General features: G+C 41.2%; 1 protein-coding gene across 1 annotated transcript in view; it reads left to right on the forward strand.

Annotated features, from left to right (window-relative positions):
* Positions 1-20,955, forward strand: part of LOC121271757 (deleted in malignant brain tumors 1 protein-like) — a 45,598-nt gene extending 24,643 nt beyond the window's left edge. The window contains exons 4-14 of the mRNA XM_041177996.1: positions 2,630-2,947; positions 4,628-4,942; positions 5,917-6,231; positions 7,371-7,682; positions 9,973-10,287; positions 10,631-10,945; positions 11,828-11,872; positions 12,712-13,017; positions 16,001-16,132; positions 17,686-17,772; positions 20,624-20,955. Of these exons, the coding sequence (XP_041033930.1) occupies positions 2,630-2,947; positions 4,628-4,942; positions 5,917-6,231; positions 7,371-7,682; positions 9,973-10,287; positions 10,631-10,945; positions 11,828-11,872; positions 12,712-13,017; positions 16,001-16,132; positions 17,686-17,772; positions 20,624-20,697 (2,534 nt within the window). The 3' untranslated portion in view covers positions 20,698-20,955. The remainder of the gene's footprint in view (positions 1-2,629; positions 2,948-4,627; positions 4,943-5,916; positions 6,232-7,370; positions 7,683-9,972; positions 10,288-10,630; positions 10,946-11,827; positions 11,873-12,711; positions 13,018-16,000; positions 16,133-17,685; positions 17,773-20,623) is intronic.
* The last annotated feature ends 2,131 nt before the right edge of the window (positions 20,956-23,086 follow it).

The raw sequence follows: 23,086 nt of genomic DNA on the forward strand, positions 1-23,086 counted from the left end.
TCTGCGTCCTTTCACCAGTGAGAACAACGTCTCATATTATACTCTGCCCCAATCTATTATGATTCTGAACAACTATAACAAACCTCCTCCCTACCTTCTCTTCTGCAAGTGACAATCCACGTTTTTCCAATTAATCTAGGTAACTTAAGTTCCTCATCCATGGAACGATTCTCGTGAACCTTCTCTGCATCATTTCTAATGTTTTCACATCCTCTTTAAAGGGTGGTGCCCAGAATTCGATGCAGTGTTAAAGTTGAGTCCAAACCAGGTTTTATGCAGGTTTATCATTTTGTTCTTGCTTTTATACTCCATGGCCAAATTTATAACCCCAAGGATGCTGCGTGGTTTAGTAACCGCACACCCAGGGTAACTCACAGAAAAAAACACACGTTTCTCCATTCCTTTGCCAACTTTATAATTGTACCATTTTTCCTTGATTTTTCTGCAATTTTACTACCCACATGAATAACCTCACACTCCTCTGTGTAAATTGTATCTACCACGTGCCTGCCCATTCCACCAATCTATGTCTTTTAATGTTTACACTATCGTCTTTACAGTCCACAATGCTGTCAAGTTTTGTGTCATCTGAAAATGTTCACGTTGTGCCGTACACCAAAGCCTAGGTCATTAACAAATATCAGGAAGAACATGGGTGGTAACTTCGAAACCGGGGGCACTCCGGTATAAACCTCTCCCAAGTTGAAAAACGAAATCCCTACTACACTCAGTTGCCTTTCATTCAGCCTATTTCGCATCCATGTTGCTGCTGTACTATTTACCCCATGAACACAAGCTTTATTTACAAACCTGCTGTGCAACAATGTATCAAAGGACCTTTGGAATTCCAGATACACCACTTTAACTGCATTAACCTCATCAATCCTCTATACCCCCTCGTCAAACAAATAATCAGATTATTAATTCTGATGTGTCCTTATAAATCTTGATGGCTCTCATTAATTAATGCATACTTAACCAAAAGAGTATTTTTGTGTCCCGTGTTAATGGTTCAAAAAGTGCCCTCCCACTGAGGTTAGACCAACTGGGCTTAACTTTACACACCATTTCTGTTCTGAAACATGCAGCATCTGCAATTTTCCAGTCCTCTGGTACCACTTCTGAGTTCAAGAAGGATGGGGAATTTATCGCCAGTCCTTGCTGAACTTATTTGGCCATGGCTCAGCAACAAAAACTTTGCTCAGGGTAATCTATGGGTCACACTAGCGGGAAAGATATAGAAGAATAAATTTTCAACAAAACTACAGAGAAATTCAAGAAGTATAGAGTGAGAAAATGGGCTCCTTTATTATCCGAAAATACACGAGGACATTAGCAGTGTAAAGGGCAGAGAGGTGAACACTTTCCAGCACAGTGTTCAGGAGAATCTTCTCCAGCAGTATGTTTCCAGTTCATCAAGAAAGGAGCCACTGCTGGGCGATGGGGAAATGTGACTTTGTCCACTTTGGCTGAAAGAATTTCAAAACAACATATAATCTGAATGGTTAGAGTTTTCAGGACTCTATGGTGCAGAGAAATCTGGGTGCCCTGGTGCACGAATCACAGAAATTTAGTATGGAGGTGTAGCAACTGTTTAGGAAGAAGAGTGGATTTCTGGGGTTTATTGCAAAGCGAATAGAGTATAAAAATAGAATTATCGTGCTGCAGCTGTAGAAGGCCTTAGTTGGACTGCATTTCGTGTACTGTGTATTGATTTTGTCTTCTTACTTGAGAATTGATAGAATTACATTGGAATCAGTTCAGAGAACGTTCCTTCTACTGATACCTTTGATGGAGGGTTTACCTGTTGGGCTTATATCCATTAGAGTTTAGCAGCTTGAGAGGTGATCCTAATGAAACACATTAGATCCTTAGATGACTAAGCAGGGTTGATGCTGTGAGGATGTTTCTCCCTGTGGGGCTCTGAAAACGAGAGGACACAATCCAAGAATTCCTGACTGATGTGAATATTTGTATTCTCAGAAGTTCGATAATCTGTGGAATTCTCTTTCTCAGAGAGCAGTGGAGACTGGATCATTGAATATATTCAAGGCTGAGTTAAAATTTTGATGGACAAGTAAGTCAAGTGTTTAGGGGTCAGCATGTGAAATTGGGACTGCACTAAGATCAGCCTTGATCTTATGAACTGGCGGAGCATGCTCCTGCTACCATTTTTTATATCTGTTTTGTGTGGGGAATGTGGGGGCCAAGTGTACGATGGGATAGTAACGGGGTTACTTATGTGTGTGTGTGTGTGTGTCTGTGTGTGTGTCTGTGTGTGTGTGGGGAGGAAGGGTGGAAGCTGTTATTGCATCATAAGGTTTATGTTTCCTATGGAAAAGGACAAGGACAATTCCGAATATGAATAATAAATTGGTGAACAGTCAACTGCAATCAACTGACAATAGATCTGGCCCAGATAAATTTTATTCAATGATTTGTGAGCTATTAAAGATGCTCCAGTAAGAGATCCAACCAGTCATCGTTTCACTGAGGGCTGGTTTGAGTCTCGGAAAAAAGGCCAGGATTCTTGTTCCTCCTCTGAATCGAAAATGCAGCTATCAATCTGCGCAACTGGCGCAATAGAGCTAAGGGAAATAATCTTAAATTTTATTTTGTTCCACAACAGCCAAGGGAACCGCGATGCTTGAGGATGGCGGCAGCCCCTGTGCTGGAAGAGTTCAAGCCTGTAGCCTCGGTATCTGTTACAGTATCTGCGGTCGAATGTGGGACATGAATGACGCTCGTGTGTTTTGCAAATACATGGGCTGTGGTGACGCTGTTTCTGCATCAGATGATTCTCAGTTTGGGGCTGGCGACCTGCCTGTTTTTGACGTTGAAGTTCACTGCGACGGCTCCGAGGACAACCCCTGGAATTGCGACTTTAATGTCTTGACAGACACGAACTGTTCCAGAGGAAGGAAAACAGCTGGTGTTGTTTGTTCAGGTAACTCTCCACCCTGTTACATTTTGGTAAAGGGGGAAGATGGCACCACTTCATGCGACCCCACTAAACCGCGCAATTTGAGCAAGAGGTATGGTGTTAAATTACTGCAAGTTATTGAACTTGTTTTGAAGGCTCAAGAATCAGACGTAAAATAGAAGGTTTGGAAGCGTTTCATAGACTTATAAATTATATAGCCCCATCTACGTAGTGCCCTGGTGAACTGCTACCGTTTCGGATCAGGAGCATAAACTAGAGATGCAGGTTTTCTCTGGTTGGGAACAAAACTGAATGAATGTTGTCAGTGTAGTGACGCCGGCAGCGGGGGAGGACACATGGTTTTTATTTAATCTAATTTAACTCAATTTAATTTAATTTGAATTCAAGAGAAATCTTGAATTAAAAGTTTAATAATGACCATGAAAATATAGCCGATTGTTGTAAATAACCATGTGGTTCACGAATGGCCTTTAGGGAAGGAAATCTGCCGCCCTCAACTGGTCTGGCCTACGTGTGACTCCATACCCACAGCAATGTGGTTGACTCTTAAAAATTCCCCTTGAGCAAGGGCAATTAGGGATGGTCAATACATGCTGCCCAAGCCAGCGATGTCCACACTCCATAAATGAATAATCACCAGCTTCAGCTGGGTTATATCTCCAGCAAAACGCATGAAATATAGGATATTAACTTCAATTGATGGACAGCGCGTATAGGTACACCAGTGGAACACCCAGCCGTGGTTGATCGCTGATTTACACAATCATCTCCTTCATGGTCAATACATAAGGTCATTCACCTGATGTCACTTGTGCTTTGCCGGAAGCTAGTTACTTGTTTCATTACCTGCTAATTCTGCATCCGGGGCCGTATTATTAGCAGCTTTTTGTCAGTGGCTGTTTGGCATTACCGTCCCCTCTCAGGGACAGGGCGACGAGATAGGCCCCATGCTCACGTCAGCAGTAACGGAAATCAAACCGGTGCAGTTGTCCTATTCTGAATCAAACGCTATTCTTCAAGTCAACTGAGTTAAATGGCCCGCGTTTTATAATTGCTTGCTGTCACATAATATATCACATAATACATTTCTGAGTAACGCCCTTACATTTGCGGAGGACACGTTTTTGCTTATCACCGATAGTATGAAATAACAGTTTATTTCCGATGTTCCAGTCGGAATAATGCAACTACAAAGCTCTATTTCATAATTCAGAATCGTAGTAATGACTCCTATAAATTTTAAAAATATCTGAGTCCAGCGCTATAAAGAGAGGATTCAATTGTGACATGAAGCCCTTTAATATAATTGCTGGAATTATTGGGTCGCAGTGTTTAAGGAATGTCCGGAAAACGTGTTGTGGGACTGGAGTGGACGGGAAAATGATGTAATTAAAAAATGATTCTAATGGGTTTGGACACAAAATAACATTGATTAAAGCAACGATTTTGTTCTGTACTTCATTTAAAAAAAAATGCTAAGATGCATTTCGTCTACTGGTACCATTCAAACAGACTGGAGAATAGAAATGTTTCAAGATAAATCTGTTCAAAGATAAAAATTCTATGTTATCTCCATTTCAGAGCACAGAACAGACAATTCTAGGAAAGAAATGTTCTCGATTTAAACTGTGTATTCAAGAAAATTATATTGGAAGTTTCATAACAATTGTTTTAAATCAACAGGACACAAAGAGCCGAGGCTGGTTGGCGGAGCGGACAGCTGCTCTGGGAGGTTGGAGATACTGTATGGAGACACCTGGGGGACTGTGTGTGATTCACATTGGGATTCCCAGGATGCTCGTGTGGTTTGCGCATCGCTGAAATGTGGGGAAGTGATATCAATACTCGGAGAGGCTTATTTTGGCGAGGGCAGCGGTCACATATGGCAGGATGTCTATGAATGTCAGGGTAATGAGACCATTCTCTGGGACTGCCCCACTACATCAAGAAATCCGCACAACTGCACGCACAGACATGACGTCAGTGTCATTTGCTCCGGTAAGTGTTTCATTCCTTCCTCAACCCTGGCTCTGGTGAACCGCAGATAGCTTAAAGTCCACGCAAGTGTTAATATCGATTCAATACGTTCCTTCTCCATACCTCCATGATCAATATGGAATATATCGTTGATGCTCAGTATCAGACCCAGATTGTGGTTTCCTTTGCAATATAGGTGGATGGTCTGACGCTGTGTTATCGTGCGATTTATTTCTGTAAAAATAATTTATTCGTCCTTTTGTCAACAAAAGGAATTTATAATCTAAACCAGTTGCTGGAATGCCATTCCCACCTGACAATAGACAATAAGGTAATATTGTTCCAATTTCAAATACCAGCAAAATCTGGTGTTTAACAAAGGTAAATTTAAAGCCCTTGGATTTCATTCAACTTCGTTCATGGCCGCCAAAACAAGATTAGAACAATAAATTTCCTAAAGCCCACCCCAAGCCGTACAGACCCATTCCCAGTCGCCATTTTAGAGCCGCATCTCAAAAGGAAGACGCATCGCATTCTTTCTACTTTAACCTCGCCTATTCCAGGCCTTTCAGTCTAACGCATACTCCTGGTCAGGTAGGGGATTTTCCTTCACGCCACTCGGGCGACAAAAATTCGAAGCTTTCCTTTCCCTGTTCACTTCTACTCAGGTTACGACGTCCTTTAACCAGAATATTAAAGTCACCCTCCCCGTTGGAGTTTCATTCATTACGTTAGCTCTCAACAGACTCCTAGCAGCTGTTCTGCAGTAACTCCTCTTTCACTGTGGCGCTGCAGTGACGTGTTAATTGTCACAGCGATTTGTTTGGTGAAAATCAACTTGATCCACATTGACTCATTCGTTTTAGTGTTTCGCATTGATTTATTGGTTTTTCTTTGAATAATTCCATTTTTGCGCATTTGATACGTTGAAGAAGAAAAAGAAATTCCAATAGAATGTGAATCTGCTGAACAATATTCTTTGTTTCTCCATAAAGGACAGAAAGGACCGCGGTTAGTTGGTGGTAATGGCACCTGCTCAGGAAGAGTGGAGATTTTGCTGGGCAACACCTGGGGTACAGTTTGCGACGCCTCCTGGGATTTACAGGATGCGGCTGTAGTCTGCCACCAACTCGGATGTGGGGCTGCAATATCAGCGCGAGGAGATGCATTCTTCGGAGAGGGAAATGGTTCGATATGGAACGATATAAACGAATGTATCGGCAATGAATTGCGTTTGAGTGACTGCCCAGTGGCATCCTGGGGGCACCATCAGTGCACGCACAAAAATGATGCTGGTGTCATCTGTTCCGGTATGTTTGCCATTCGTTGTCAATTGCCAATTATTCTGGTACTTAATATTATTTATTTGCATGCAGGAATTCTCGAGTGGAGGCGATATCACATCCTGCTTAACATGTAATATATTGCAATAAATTGGGAGGCAGTGGTGTGAGGGGCTTGAGACACCAGGCGGTCTGTGTTACTTCTTTCCCTTCCATTGATCGTAATTGTCAGAGGGGTTTAAATGCGTTTATGTTAACATTGTGAGGAGCACGGATCAAGCCCTGCACAATCTCTCCCGACGGTTGTACCGGATATGACATTGGATTAGAGTTGAGATCCCGAAAAAGCTGCTGGAACCTTGACTGTGACTCCCTTTCAAATGATATCCGTACCTCAATCCAAGGCGGATGTGACTACCTGTGTCCATAAATCAGTCACAAGTAGCTGCGTACACTTCTATCCCGAAAGATCGTACACAACTTGATTGCAAGTGGGACTGTAGTGGGTGTGTATAGATCAGACCCAAAACGCAGCTGGAGTGCTGTGTAACATTCTGGAGATCACCACTAAGAAATGAAATATTGGCACAGATTCACCCCAACTTTAGCAGTTCTGCGAGGGTTAAATTATGAGGATAGAATAAGAAAGACTTCTGTCCTCTTGCGTTTGGAATAGTTATTTGCTTGTGACTTTAGGATTGTGAAAGCAATTGGTAAAGCAAATAAAAATATTTCTGTCATGTTGGTGGCGGAGTCCAGGAGAAAGGAATACTAAATTAAATTCAGGCCCAAGCATTTCAATAATTTCTACCACAATAAGGCAATATATGCTGGCCACATTCCATGAAAGAATAAAAAATGAGTATAGTCACATGACTTGTCGCTTCAAACTTCCGCTGTGGATTTTTCTCCCTCTCTTCTTGGATGCCTGCCCAATTCTTGTCCTCCTGATCGCAGCATTTCTTACGGACAATCCTGAAGCTTTCAGCTGGCCATTTCTCTCTCTTGCCTTACCGACTACATTCTAAAATTGCATCATATCGCATTTGTATTAACGCCGGGGCAGTGATTAATCGCACAAGAATATTAAATTCCATAATTTATGTTCACAGTATGACTTTGTGGAGCATTGAATGAACTTTCAATACCAAATTGCATTCTTACAGGTGAACCTTGGCAGGTGCGACTGGTCAATGGAGAAAGTGTTTGTGATGGACGAGTGGAGGTTTATTACGGCGGTTTTTGGGGGAGAGTGATTGACACTGAGTGGAATTTCAATGATGCCGATGTGGTGTGCAGACAGCTGAACTGTGGCGCTGCAATAAATGTTTATAACAACTGGAAGTTTGGAAAAGGCGACGGCCCAGTGTGGATCAGCAATGTCAGATGCTATGGAAGTGAACCCTTCCTGTGGAATTGTAGTATTACACAAGGGAAGCAATTATCCATCGCAGGTGACGTCGGCGTGGTTTGCTCTGGTAAGAATTACTTTTCTTAACGAACTAACATGCCCAGAATATCGCGGTTCAATTATATATTCATAAATAATCCACCGGTCTCCCTTCCAGCAATGGGATTCAGGCCCAGAAATATGAGCTTGTCAATGATAAATCCAAAAGGGAAATCGGAAGAAACTTATGTTCCCAGGAAGAGGCTAGAACATGGGCTCGTGATCACACGAAGTAGTTGAGACAAACAGTACTGATTCATGAAAGGTGAAGGCTTTGCAATCTCTCCCAATTTAACGAGCGCACTGCTTTTCGAGTCTTCCCGTCAACATGGATAAATTAATATTTTCCAACGTTATATACATCGACCAATTTTTTGCGGACTCACTCATCATGTATTGTTCCGTTCTGGGCTTTTCCCCTCCTCGTCACAACTCACTTCCTGCTACATTATTGTCATCAGAAAATTTAGTCAGCATACATTCGGCGCTTTCATAAAATTCAGCGATATAGATTAGAAATAGTTAATTCCCCAGCATTGATTCCTGTATCATTCCAGTAGATAACAATTGGGAATCCGAAAAAAAGAACAGTTTTTTGCTTAAACTTTGTGTCCTCTTAACTTGTCCTTTATTCATGTTAATATATTGCTCTATACACCATGAGTTCCTGTTTTGTATGCCAAGCTTTGATGTAGCAGCTTCTCAAATTCCCTTCGGGAATCCAACATTGAGCTGTTGGGCCGAAAGCCCTGTTTTTGTGCTGCAATACCTCGCAAAGCTTTCGAATTATGAAGAGAAACATTGAAAATAAGAGTGATACTTTCAGGGAACATAAAGTGCACTTCAGGCTTTTAATATACTGTGCGTCGATGTCGTGTGAGATGGTATACAAGGCATTAATCTCATTTTATATTACACTCGGAACAGGGTAAAATCTTTGGGATCGTATTAATGTGAACACGTAAAGCTTATTGTATGCCCGTTATACATTATTATATTCTATACGGATTAATTTCGAAATACTCTGATGAAACACATATACATATGCCTGAGTAACAAATGCATGAGAACTTAGTAACTCTAAAAATCGGAGCATGAGTAGAGCATTCGACCCCTAGAGCCTGTTCTGCCAATCAATAAGGTCGTGTTTGATCTGAAAGTGACCTTAAAGCCACTTTCCTGCCTGTCCATCATAACCGCTGACTCACTTACCAATCGAAAATGTGTCGAAATTTGCCGTGAGAATATTCAACGACCTCCACTGCTATCTAGCGAAGAGAATCAAAAGTATTGACGACACTCTGAGAGAAGAGATTTCCCCTCATTCCTGTCATAAATGGACGCCCTTCATTTTCAAACTGTGCACCCAATTCGAGATTCCCTTGGGAGAGTGAACATCATCTCAACATCTAAAATATCAAGCCACCTCAGCACCTTATATGTTTGTGTAAGATCAGTTCTCACTTTTCTAAACCCCAAACTGTATAGGTCTACGCTGCTCAACCTGCCCTAATTACACAACCGCTTTATCCCAGGAATCAGCTTAGTAAACATTCTCTGAAACACTCCCAACGCAAAAATGTCCGTCCTTTAAGTAATTTGCGAAGAATTTGAGTTGACTTGACCACAGTTGTTTCTGAAAACATGGAAGAATCCGAAATGGCATGGCCGAATCACTCTCCGCAAGGTGAACGTACAGCTTGGCACGTTTATGTATAGTCATTTCACAGTGAAACTGACATTTTTCACTGTGACTTTTGCCAACTAGTTCAGTAAAGTCATTTAGGGAAGAAAACCTCCGATCTTAACCCATTCTGGCTGTTACGCCGTCCGGCACCAACTTGGCTATTTTAACCACCTTCTGTATTAATTAACAATGCCAAACAATTGTATCAATGCCTTTAAACGGGTGGACAAGAAATATCAACATTTTCAGTACCTTTAGTGTGCAGAGGCTGGATGTTAAAACATGCAGACATTCGATGAAGCAATTTGTGATGGAATTCAGCTCTGTGATTTTGTCTTAATTATTAATTGTTTTTTTTAATTTCATACACCATGTCTATTTGTCAGACTGTAGCATTTGCATTGGAGGAAGCTGTAATGGACCATTTTATTCAGTAAGTTTTTATTATCAACGTGAGACTGGCATTGATAACGGAAAAAAGGCATCACAATTTGGCAGAAACGTAATACACTGATAGCTGTAAATTTGCCTTTAGAAACGGAATATTAATTGGGTATGAATCGATTGCGAATTGTTAATGTACTCTTACCTGGGCTAGATACTGTTTAATATTACTCTTCCTGTCCTGCAGATCATATTCAGGTGAGACTGGCAGATGGTGGAAGTCGCTGTGCCGGAAGGGTGGAACTTTACTATAACGGAACCTGGGGGACTGTTTGTGATGACCTCTGGGATTTAGCAGATGCACATGTTATATGTAACCAGCTGAAGTGTGGACAGGCTCTAAATGCAACGGTTTCCGGTTGGTTTGGCACAGGAGCGGGGCCTATCTGGCTTCATAACCTGATGTGTGCAACGAATGATTCTGTTTTGTGGGAATGTCCGGGGGGTCCGTGGAATGAGAGCAACTGCAATCACAAAGAGGATGCTGGAGTTATCTGCTCGGGTGAGATGTACTTACAAATACAAGCACTTTTTGAATCCTGTTAAACAGAACTTTTTTGACAAATTTAGCCGTGGTAATCATTGAATGTCACCTTTTGTTGCCACTGCTTTTAATAACCAACAGGAAATTTCGTTGGCCTACAACACAATGTATTATGAGTATGCAATCAAAAAATCGAGTATCTCTTAATTGCTTCCTCTGAAATAATTGGCCTTCTGGTAGTTCTGTGCTAAGCAATCTCATTAAGTTAACATCGTTATAGAAAACCTGTTCTTTTGTTTCTTCATTTAGTGTGGTGGGATTGAACTGAAGGGAAGATTGAACTTCACTCTTTGTTTTGCAGAGCACAGGGCTGTAAGGCTTCAGAATGGATCGAGTCCCTGCACGGGCAGAGTTGAGGTTTTCTATAATGCGACTTGGGGGACTGTTTGTTCTGATTCATTTGGAAAGGAGGATGCAGAAGTGGTTTGTAAGCAGCTCAGCTGCGGATCCGTCCGGTCTGTCGATCGGGATGTCACATTTGGAATGGGTTTCGGACAGATTTGGCTTGATGATGTGCATTGTCGCTTGCACGATTCACTTTTATGGCAATGTCCATCTTCGCCATGGGGTGAACATGATTGTGAGCACAAGGAGGATGTAGGTGTCATTTGCTCAGGTAATAACTACAAATAGAACTAATTTCTCTTATGTTTCGTTGATGTTCCGATGTTTGCATCCTCCATGAACCAGAGTCATGCAAATCTCTGCTTTCCATATCTTAACTCACCCTTTACTGTAACACCCTATGCTCGGTGAACTATATTTTCTCCTGGTCAAACAGCATCTTGATTTTGTAGTTCTCAATATTGCTTTTAGTTCACTCAATGGGTTAGTGGTGCAGTGCTAATGTTCCTGTGCTTGTAATCCCGAGACCAAATTAATGCTCTGGGGATGCAGGTTCAGATCCCACCGCAGCAGCAGCTATGAATTGATTTCAATAAAACTGGAATATAAAGCTAATCTCAGTGGAAGAATCAAACTAAACACTAATCTATCTGGTTCTGTTAAGTGCGACAGTCTGCCATCTTTGCCCAGCCTGGCCGACATGTGACTCTTGGTCTGCAGCAATGTGGTTGACTATTAACTGCCTTCTGATATGGCCTCGCACGCCATTTCATTCAGCGGCAATTAGTGATAACCAACAAACGCTGGCCTCCCACATTCCATGAATGAATAAAGCAACAAATTAAACACTTCTCCAACTTCGGACACGTGCACTCCTCGAATTTCGGCTTCTGGTGCGTCCCCAATCATCATTGCCCACCATTGGTTCAGTTGACTAGGCCCCCAAAATCTGCAATTCCCTGCCAACATCTCCCCGCACCTGTGCCTCCCATTCACCTTTTTAAAAAATCTCCCTAAAACCTGACTAGAATTGTGGAAATAGTTCATAATGTGCCTCTGTGATGCTTGTTTTATCATGCTCTCCTGAGGCGCCTTTCTACATTGAAGGAGCTATATGAAAGAAGTTGTTGAAATAATGGATGTATTTTTTCAGAAATAAATCCAATGAAAAGGCGCAATGAGGAAGTTAGGAAGAAAAGTAAGTCCAATTTCTGAAGATGTGGGTAAATATTGATAATTATATGAATATATATCATGATACTTTCTGCGCCTTTTTAAAAATAATAATCCTTAAATGGATATTTACAATCTAACAATCACCTCACTTCAAATATGCCATTCCTCGCAAACATTTTAAGTATTTTACCAGGTGCACTCCAGATGTTTTAATGACAGCGGGTCTTTGAATGGTCTTTCAACCAACTGGGTTCACGACTGCCTGGGTGTTAGTTTCAGAGTAGCGATCCTACGATATTATTGAACATTTCACAAGTTGTGATTTGTAATCAGTGGCAAAGATTGAAGGCATGGTACCCTGGACAAAATGTTTGGAAAAGGACACTTAAGAGTCAGATGCACCCAGCGCGGTGTGAGCTGTGCAAAAGGATGCATGAAATCTGTATTTAGTGCTGGATTTTGGACAATTGCCCCCGCAGGGTACCATTAGATGTTTCAATTCTGAATTTCTGCACAAAATGTAATGCGTAACAACTGTTCTTCGATGTATATCAGGATTTCAATTGCCTGTCAGCAAAATTAATTTAAATTATTTTGGCTCAATTTCAATGTGCTAAAGCCACTCATTAAATATATTTAATCACGAGAGTGAACAATTACCTTCCGATATATGCGGTGGGCAATTAGTTTAGCTTTATTGTCCAAGCAAAGCATTTCAGGCCAGTGAGAATCGCAGGGTCTTTAACATGAGGGTCTTTCAAAAATAGTGCATTGTGTTGGCATTCTGATCTGGCCAATGAAGCAATTGTACCAAACTGCAAGTTAACGTGCCAACGTTTCACACGCAATCTTCCGTTGTAGAGTTGCGGCTAGCTGCGGGATTCAATAATTGCTCTGGAAGAATTGAAATCTTCTTCAATGACACGTGGGGCACGGTGTGCGATGATTCCTGGGATCGGCACGATGCTGCTGTCACCTGTAGACAACTAAACTGTGGTGATCCAGTGTGGACCCCGGGAGAGACGTTATTCGAAACAGCAAATGGCACAATTTGGTTGGATGATGTTAAATGCAAAGGGAGTGAGCACTTCCTGTGGGACTGCCAATTTTTAACAATGACTGATCATGACTGTGAACATAAAGAAGACGTCCATGTGATATGTTCTGGTAGGAGATTTTAATTTGAACTTCCATTTTACAAGAATCACCCTCGCCTTCAAATGCCTTCAAGCCCTCGCCCCATTCGATCTCTATGCCCTAATATTGCCCTACAATACCTGAGACATATCACGTTCTGTTCTTCTGCGCAGTACCGGATGTAGTCGTTTCATAGCTAACAATGTGCTTTCATCTGCCTATACGCCAAGCTCGGAATTTCGATACACGACCCCCTCCATAGCTTCACCTCTCTCTCCTCTCTTAAACTACCTCCTTAAAACCAAACACTTTGCCCATGCTCTTGGCCACTGACCCTAATATGCGTGGTTCTGTGTCAAATGTTCTCTATGAATGTTCTGGCAAATAGTACTGATCTTGTTCCATTACATTAAGAGTGCTTCGTAGAAACATAGAAACCAGGAGCAGGAGTAGCCCATTCGGCCCTCGGTGCTGATTCGCCATTTATTATGATCATGGCTGATCATCCAAATCAATAGCCTGCTTGCGCTTTCTCCCCACATCCTCTGATCCATTTCGCCACAAGAACTATATCTAAATCCATGTAGAAAACATAAAATGTTTTGCCCTCAACTGCTTTCTGTGATAACGAATTCCACAGACTCACCAATTTCTGCATGAAGAACTTTCTCCTCATCTTGGTCCTAAATTGTTTACCCCGTATCCTCAGACTGTGACCCCAAGTTCTGAACTCCCTCACCATCGGGAATATTCTTCCTGTATCTGCACTGGATAGTCATGTGAGAATTTTATTGGTTTCCATGATATCCCCCCTCATTCCTCTGAACTCCAGCGAATATAATTCTAACCGACTCAATCTCTCCTCATATGTCAGCCCAGCCATCCCAGGAATCAGTCTGGTAAACGTTCGCTGCACTCCCTCTATAGCAAGTGCATAGCAAATACAAGTTGTTGTGATTATGATGCTCAGGTGGACACCACCTTCCAGTACAATGCTAAGGTACCATTAGATTTGGTAGGCGAACCTAAGAATATCTTAAGATTTGAACCTCCATGTTTCATGTCGGATGCATTTAAAAAGAAAGTGGATTTAGCTGTGTTGTGACCATGCCAATGTACTGGGCGACATGTTATATTAGATATTGAAAGGCCTCCCCTCCTGATCGAACGAATGACTCTCTTTGAGAAGATGGTGGTGACCTACATTCTTGAACTACTGTCGTCCATGCAGTGCAGGAACACCGACAGTGTTGTTAAGGAGGCAGTACCATGATTTTTGCCCACCGAAGGAACGGTAATATTGTTTCAACTCAGGATGATGTGTGGCTTGGAGGTGATATTCCAGGTGGTGTTATTCCCATGTGTCTGCTGCACTTGATCTTCTAGATGGCTGCGGTCATGGGTTTGGAAGATCCTGTCTAAGGATCCTTGGTGAGCACCTACACCACTTTGACTGCAATGGTTCAAGCAATCCCCTCACCACGAATTTCTATCCAGACCACAAGAAATAGGAGGAGGCTTGGACAAACGGCCCATCGAGCATACTCCAGCGTTCAATACTATCATGGCGTATTTCGGCTTCACTTCCATTTGCCCGCCTCCTCACAACACCATTAACTCCCTGGGAGGTTACAAATCTCTCTGTCCCAGCCTTAAAGGTATTCAACTCTCTGTGGTAGACAATTCGCATGTTTCACAACTCTTTGAGTGAAGTAATTTCTCCACATCTATATCCTAAATTGCGGCCTCTCATCTTGAGAATGTGCTGCGGTGTTTATGATTCCCCAAGCAATAGAAAAGAAAAATCTCTCAGCCTCCACCGTAGCAGTCCCGTTCTGAACTTTGTAGGTTCCAATCAGATCGTCTCTCATTCTTCTAAACTCCACAGAACACAAAAACAATTCATCCAGCCTCTCATCATAGGCCAACTCCCTCATCCCAGAGACAAACTCAGTGAGCTTCGCTGTACCGCCTCCAATGTAAGCATATCCTATTTTAAATTTGGCGCCCAAAGTTGCATGAACAGTGGTCTCACACAAAGTCTGTACAATTTTAGCAAGGCTTCTTTATCCTTGTCCTTCTATCCCCATATGATAAAAGGCAACATCCCATTTGCCTTTTCAATTGCTTGCTGCACTTGGAAGCTTTTTTACTGCGTTCCTTGTATATGCGCACCGAAGTCTCATTGAAAATTAATACTTATAAGCTTCTCACCTTAAAAGCATTCTGCGTCTCTATTCTTACAACCAAAATGAATAACTTCACCCTTCTTTTCATAATACTCCATCTGTCATTTGTTGTCAACTCACTTAAACTGTCCAATGCTCTTGTGCCCTCTCTGTGATCGTCCCACAGTTTACATTTCCACATATCTTGGTATCATCAGCAAACTTACGTGTATTACCCTGTGTCTCCTTATCTGTTTCATTTATGTGGTTATAAATATCCGAGGCGCAAGGCAATTAGAGATGGACCATATACATTGGTCTAACCAGCAATGCTCTGATTCTTTGAATGAATAACAATCTTGAGCTCCATTTGCCACAGTTCTCCTAATTCAGTTCATGGTCCATTTGCATCTTTCTGCCCAATATCTCAAATATTACTTTGTCAACAACATTGGCTCTGCCATTAAACTTGGATATTCGTGCCTTTCTTCATATTATTGGAACTGGTATTTTAATTTTTTTCCATCTGGGCACGACCCAAGGTCTGCCCAAAATTGAAATGTCTCTACTGTCAGTGCCATAAGTGGACATTGACAGTTTCAGACTTAGGACTGTACAAAGGTAGAGATTTGGAAATTCAGATTGCATTTCTTAATTAAATTTAAAATAACTTGTAACTTAAATTAACAATTGTAAAGGCAGCAGCAGAGCAGCTGTGGGTTAATCGGTTTCTACCCTCGTTTAACCACTGAACATTTGCGTTCTATTAGGTGGCTGTATCCACGAGTGAATGAAATGCGCGGGTGTGGATTTTGTCTGTTAATATGAAATACCTTCACTTCCAGGCCATCCGAAGCACATAACGCCTTTCAAACAGCACAGACTCTCCGTTTTCATCATCCCTTCCATTTTTCTGGTCCTTTTAATTGCCGTATCAATTGCTTTGGCCACAGAGTTGCAGAGAAGCTTCCAGAAAGGTAGGTTAATAATGAAGTTTGAAATCAGGGCCTTAAATGGCGAGTCCTATTCGTGCACATGTTAACGGCCTTCGGTTGTTACAACTCATCTAGAGTTTTGCTGACTGTATTCCAGGAAGGATGTGATTGAACCCGATAGGTTAGAAATTGACAAATGTGGATATTTTCTGGACTGGATAATTTTTCTGATGACGAGAGGTTGGGGAGGTTGGCGTCATTTTATTTGGAACATTGGAGACTTCAAGGAGATTAACTTGACGAATATATGTTAATGAGGAACCAAGTTCGATTGGATAAGGGTGAACAATTCTCGCTTAGCAGAGATGTCAAAAGCCAGGGGACTCAGAAGAATTAGTTGGCAGTCAGCTTAGAGAGAATTTGAGGAGAAATCTTCTCATGCAGAGAAGAGTGCGGGTCGGAGGGACGTGGTGGTATAAAGAAGTGGCAGAGGCATTCCAAAATACGTTAGATATGTACGTGATGTGTCATAATCGACTGGGTGCAGACGCAGAGTTGTAAAGTGAGATGAGACTGTGTAGCTGGTTTTCATTCGAAATACACAAGGGGCCAAACTGCCTCCTTCTTTTCGAAAAAGCTCTATGCTTCCCATCAATCTATAAATTTCTGATTCATGCTTAATGATTTTGGGATGGGATGAGAATCTGGCAAACGTGCAATATCACTAGTGAAACACAACTGAGTGTAAATAATGATGCAAGGTCGAATTGTGGGATAATCAATCAGGTCAACCAAATACCCACTTCAGAATATCACCAACACGGGCATCTAGTTGCAGCCTTGATTGTTTGCAACATGAAACTGCTGATTTATTGTTGCTTAGCACCTGAGAAATATAATCTGCCGATCATGTGGATGGAAAAGTAAAGATACTCACTGCTATCTACCCAACGCAAACAATTTCCTTGAAATTCTGAAAGCATTAGTAGGTGGGCGGAAACTGTGCATGCACCTGAAATAGACATCAGTTCATGAGTTTCATCAAGGCAAAGTCCGACAGGAAGTACGATGATAGAGTTCCCTGACAAAAATACACCGGGCTTTCAAAACGATTCCTTATGAACAAAAATTTGGCATCGGCGGATGTGCCAGGACCATGCTTCAAATGAGAGGATTCTGGCATGGTGAAAACAGAGTCGTGGAAATTGAGCAGGCCTAACGGGGATTTGTGGAGGATATTCAGCCATTGGCTCCTCCAGGGACCCAAAGTGAGGAGTGCCCTGATAGGACCCATGAGCACTGTCAGCTACTTGAACATTAGTTCTCACAGCAAGGTCGTGCCAGGAATTGATCTTTTATTGGTAATGTGCCGAATTTGTGCCATTCAATCTATTCGCCAAAATTGGGCTTACCAAGGTCTTGAGTGTGGAACACACTTTTGAAATGGGGGCAGGGAGGAATTAAGAGCATTTATGAGAACTCCAAAAACCAATCGTTTCTACAAAGCACTAAGGAGAGTTGTAAATAGAAAGGGAAAATGTACATATACATCTCCTTATGCTTGCTCATTCATTATACCCACCTTTGTCCGACAGCAAATAGCAGGAGACAAAATTCCACCACTGCATTTCCTGACCCTGTTTATGAAGATATTGACGTTCAGGAGCTTGATTCAGGCTCAGGTAATTATCATTCATCTACATATAAATTACATCTTTCAACTTAAATAACATTCATATTTTAAGATTGCAATATGTTCTATTGATAGATTTCCAATCTAACAGTACACTAGACGAGTGGGAATATTATGCAGTAAGCGATTTAGATGTATGTGATGATAAAAATATGCAAGGTAGGGGCTTTTCTGAGATCCTGTCACATGCCGTCTCTTTCCCATCTCGCAATGCAGGGGGAAATAAAAAAAACTATCCCCCATAAACAGGTTAAGGTACTTTACCAGAACACAACAATCTAACAACAAAATTGTATTGCTGTGGACGCATTTCATTAACACAAAAAACATGCAAAATCCACACACTAATTCTGACTGTTACACTCCATTGCAAGCACACAAACTCATTATTCAGATGTTGTTGCACACTTTCCCTGTGGTCCTAAGCAGCTCACTGAATCACAGAATCGCAATGCAGAAGGGGGCCTTCAGCCCATCGAGTCTGCACCGACACGTGAGAAACACCTGACCTACCTCCCTAATCCCATTTACCAACAACTGGCCCATAGACTTGAATGTTATGATGTGCCAAGTGCTCATCAAAGTATTTTTTAACGGATGTGAGTCAACCCGCCTCCTCCACCCTCCAGACAGTGCATTCCAGGCCATCTCCAAACTCTGGGTAAAAATGTTTTTCCTCACATCCCCCCTAAATCCCCTGCCCCTTACCTTGAACTTATTCCTACTTATGATTGACCCTTCAACTAAGGGGAACAGCTGCTCCCTATCCACCCTGTCCATGACCCCCATAATCTTGTAAACCTCCATCAGGTCGCCCCTCAGTCTTCTCTGCTCCAACGAAAACAACCCAAGTCTGTCCAACCTCACCTCATAACTTAAGTGCTTCATCCCAGGCAACATCCTGGTGAAACTCCTCCTCACCTTCTCCAGTGTAATCATATGCTTCCTGTAATGTGGCGACCAGAACTGCACACAGTATTCCAGCTGTGGCCTCACCAAGGTTCTATATAACTCCAAACTGACCTCCCTGTTTTTGCAATCTATGTCTCGATTGATAAATGCAAGTGTCCCATATGCTTTTTTAACCACCCCACTAGCATGAGCCTCTGCCTTCAGAGATCTATGGACACACACGCCAATGTCCCTTTCTTCCTCAGAACTTCCTAGTGCCATGCCATTCAGTGAATACTTCCTAGTCAAATTACTCCTTCCAAAGTGTATCATTTCACACTTTTCAGGGTTAAAATCTATCTGCCACTTATCTGCCCATTTGACCATCCAATATACATTTTCCTGTAGCCCAAGACCCTCAACATCACTGTTAACCACCCGCCCAATCTTTGTGTCATCCGTAAACTTACGAATCCTACCCCCCACATAACCATTCTATTTCATTTATATAAATGATAAATAATAGGGGACCGAGCACAATCCCTGTGGTACGCCACTGGACACTGGCTTCCAGTCACTAAAGTATCCTTCTGTCATCACTCTCTGCCTCCTATAACTAAGCAAATTTTGAATCCACCTTATCAAATTACCAAGTTTCTCATGTGTCTTTGCCTTCTTTACAAGTCTCCCATGTTGGACCTTGTCAAAGGCTTTGCTGAAATCCATATAATTTACATCGACTGCACTACTCTCATCTGCACACCTTGTCACCTCCTCAAATAAATCAATCAAATTTGTTAGGCTTGCCCCAAGCTGACAAAGCCATGCTGACTATCCCTGATCAAACCTCGCTCTCCACGTGGAGATATGTACTCTCCTTCAGAAATTTCTCCAATAGTTTCCCTACCACCGATGTGAGAATGACTCACCTGTCGTTCCCTGGCTTATCTGTACAACCCTTCTTAAATCACAGAACCATATTAGCTGTTCTCCAGTCCTCTGGCACCTTCATCATGCCCAGTGAGGAATTTAAAATTTGGGTCAGAGCCCCTGCGATCTCCTCCCTTGCCTCCCTCAGCAGTCTGGGACACATATCATTCGGACCTGGAGATCTGTCCACTTCTAAGACTGCCAACACCTCCAACACCTTTTCACTCCCCATATCAATTTGCTTAAGAACCTCGCAGTCTCTCTGCCCGAGTTCCATACCTTCATCCTCATTCTCATGGGTTAAGATAGACGTGAAGTATTCATTCAACACCCTACTGATGTCCTCTGGCTCCACCCATAGATTGCTACCTTGGCACTTTATGGGCACTACGCTTTCCATTGACATAGTTAGAGAAAATCTTGGGATTTTCGCTTTTTTTTTTACCAGTCAGAGGTTTCTTATATCCCCTCTTTGCTCTCCTAATTGCTTTCTTAAGCTCCAACCTGCATTGTCTGTACTCCACTTTGCCTCTGCTGATTTGTTTCCCTTTCACCTTCTAAAAGCTTTTCTTTTCCTTCTCACCGTAACCTGAATATCTCTGGTCATCCACGGTTGTATGGAATTGTTACTTCTTCCTCTCATCATAAAGGGAAAATTCTGAGCCAGTACCTACCCCATTGCCAGACTGTTGCCAAAACAACAGCCTTCACACCTTGCATTTCCCCGAATTACTCCCATGTTTTAATTTTAAAGGGCTTTACTTATGAATTTATTAATTCTGAAGATTTTCTTATGTCTTAGTGGGTCAACAATAAATAGAAATTAGGCCTCTCAATTGAAGCAATTTACACGTTGTTTGGAGTGAGATATAGCTGATTGGGTATAAAGAATGCCCACATGGATTGATCGTAAATCGCTTGGTAATGGGGCACATTCACAAACAGAGAACTGCTCTCGTGATTTTAATGGCTACCTTGTGTATTATCAGCTCGCTATAATTGTCTGTTTTCATTTTCAGGTTCATTTACTTCGTATAATGCTGAATTCAAAAGTGAATATGACGATGTCCAGTCGTTTGAGACGGAGTGGTGAGGACTAGCAGCACTTGAGTTACTCACCAGACTTTTGTTTCACATTCTCCTGCATTTTTTAATTTCGCTTTTGCAGTGATTTGAACCAAATTCCGTTGGGTAAATTCGAAATTTGAAACCAGATAACTTGGCTGTCGTCATGATGGATACATTCCAGTTAACATTTTTTGAAAATAAACAGTAAATAATTTGCTTTGCAGTAAATGGTAAATTAGAACGTTGTTCAGAATTAGTCATTTAATTAAAAACTTTGACTTCAGTTTGATAATATCTTGCATGTTACAGTTTCCACGCCTTGGCCATTTGCTTTTGAAATCTTCAGACATAGATGCCTGGATGCTTTCTTAACCTGCGGGTGCCTGTCTCATTGAATTTCATTTTGGTACATCACATTTGTAGTCCTTAGATACTAATTTGGATGTAAACTCATCCTGTTGTTGATTAATCGACATTGGCATGACCTTGACTATTAGTGACACAATAAATGAAGAGAGTTTGACAATAGATTGATGAATGTGGTGTGAATCTCAGCACTGAGCATACCATGTCCATTTCAGCTGTAGAGTGTAGAGTGACCCATCCATGTTAATTTGCACATATGCAGACAGTTAATTCATTAGCTTGTCAATCAGCTAATACATAAGAATTCTGTTAAAAGGAGGGAATCTTTTTAATAATTTAGACCTTAAATCAATACATTTCTTTTAATCCTGAGTTTTTTATTCAATTTTCGACATAACCATGAAAAGAAGATTTGAGTAAGTAAAAGATCATTCTATACATCAATCTTTATAATTTCAGTTAAAGCAAGGGCAGGGCAATGGTTATAAGAGAGCGACATTGAAGGAACTACAAACTTATAATTAAAAATTTGTTCAGGGAAATGCACATCCATGCAGCACGACCATCAGGACAGTTACAGACCAGAATTTTGTTTCACATTCTCCTGTTATTATTAATTACGGTTTTAACATGTTTTAAAATGTCAAAATCGAAAATGGAACGCAGCTAATTTGGAAATCGCCAGGATGGAAAAGTTCCAGCTATCAACTTTTAAAATGAAACAATAAATCATTTGCTGCAGTCAATGGTAAATTAGAATACTCTTCAGAGTCAGTCACCTAATCGAAATCTTCGACCTAATTTTGGTAATATCTTGCATGCTACAATTTTCCCGCCTTGGCCATTTGTTTTGGAAATGTTCAGCCATAAACATCAAAGTTTTCCTACCCTTGTTGTTGCGGATGCATGTCTCGATGAATTTTGTTTTGCAGAAGAAATTATAGATTAGTTAGCAAAATTAATCAGACGCACGGCAGAGTTTGTTAGAAAATAAACCAACATTATTGACAGGGAATTTAAAAACAAAATAACGTAAAAAAGTTGAATTCTAACATTTGTATAATTACATAATGAAAGGTTGTTTGCATTGAAAAATTGCCAGCATAGGAACTCAATTCGTGTTATAGGTTTTAACCTCTCAACAATTCAGCTACTTTCAGTCGTCAGACCTGACCTTAGATGCCTATTTTAATGTTACAAGATGCGCTGTATACTTAGTAAGCAGTGATTATTCTCGTTCAAAATCCCAGAACATTTTTAATTAGAACAAGTTATAAATGATTATTTCTTCGCTGACACTGGTAAATAACAGCAAAGCACCGCCAGGTACAGGAATATTTGCGCAAAGAAATGTCGGATTAAGTTGAAGAAGCTCCAGAATAGTAACACAACATGGTAAGATAAAAAAGCTTAGCATTATACCATGATGTATTATCTTACTTATCGAGGTACACGTTTTGAAAAGAAAATAAACAATTTGATTTGAATTTGAAACATAATCTCGTTCCAAAATTCGACTTCCGCATAGAAATATGGGCAATTAAATAGCCGAAAAAATTTTGTGGGCACCATTATTACCTGCAACACTTAAAATATTGCTGACAATGTTTATCCGAGAACATGTATGAGACTTAAGGTTTAGAGACATGAAAAAAACCTGTAAATTAAAAGTCATCAAGAGCGGTAAGTTGAACCAGAAGTGCTAGCGACATATGATAAAAACCAAAAAATAGGAACAAAAAAACTGCGGATCCTGGAAATCCAAAACAAAAAATAAAAAATACCTGGAAAAACTCAGCAGGTCTGGCAGCACCGGCGGAGAAGAGTACAGTTGACTTTTCGAGACCTCATGCTTGACCTTATCCAAAACGTCTATCAGTCTCAGATGGTTCTTCAACAAGGAACACATTTATGCTTGGACTTGCTTTTTTCAACCTTAGGAATCTCCAGAGCTCTTTCCAACAAGTTAAGTAACTTTCAATTTCTGTCACCTTTGCTCTATCGGAAAAATTGTCAATACATTTGGCACAGATGGATCCCACAGATGG

The sequence above is a fragment of the Carcharodon carcharias genome, chromosome 2 (genome assembly GCF_017639515.1).
Source record: "Carcharodon carcharias isolate sCarCar2 chromosome 2, sCarCar2.pri, whole genome shotgun sequence".
Classification (NCBI taxonomy): domain Eukaryota; kingdom Metazoa; phylum Chordata; class Chondrichthyes; order Lamniformes; family Lamnidae; genus Carcharodon; species Carcharodon carcharias.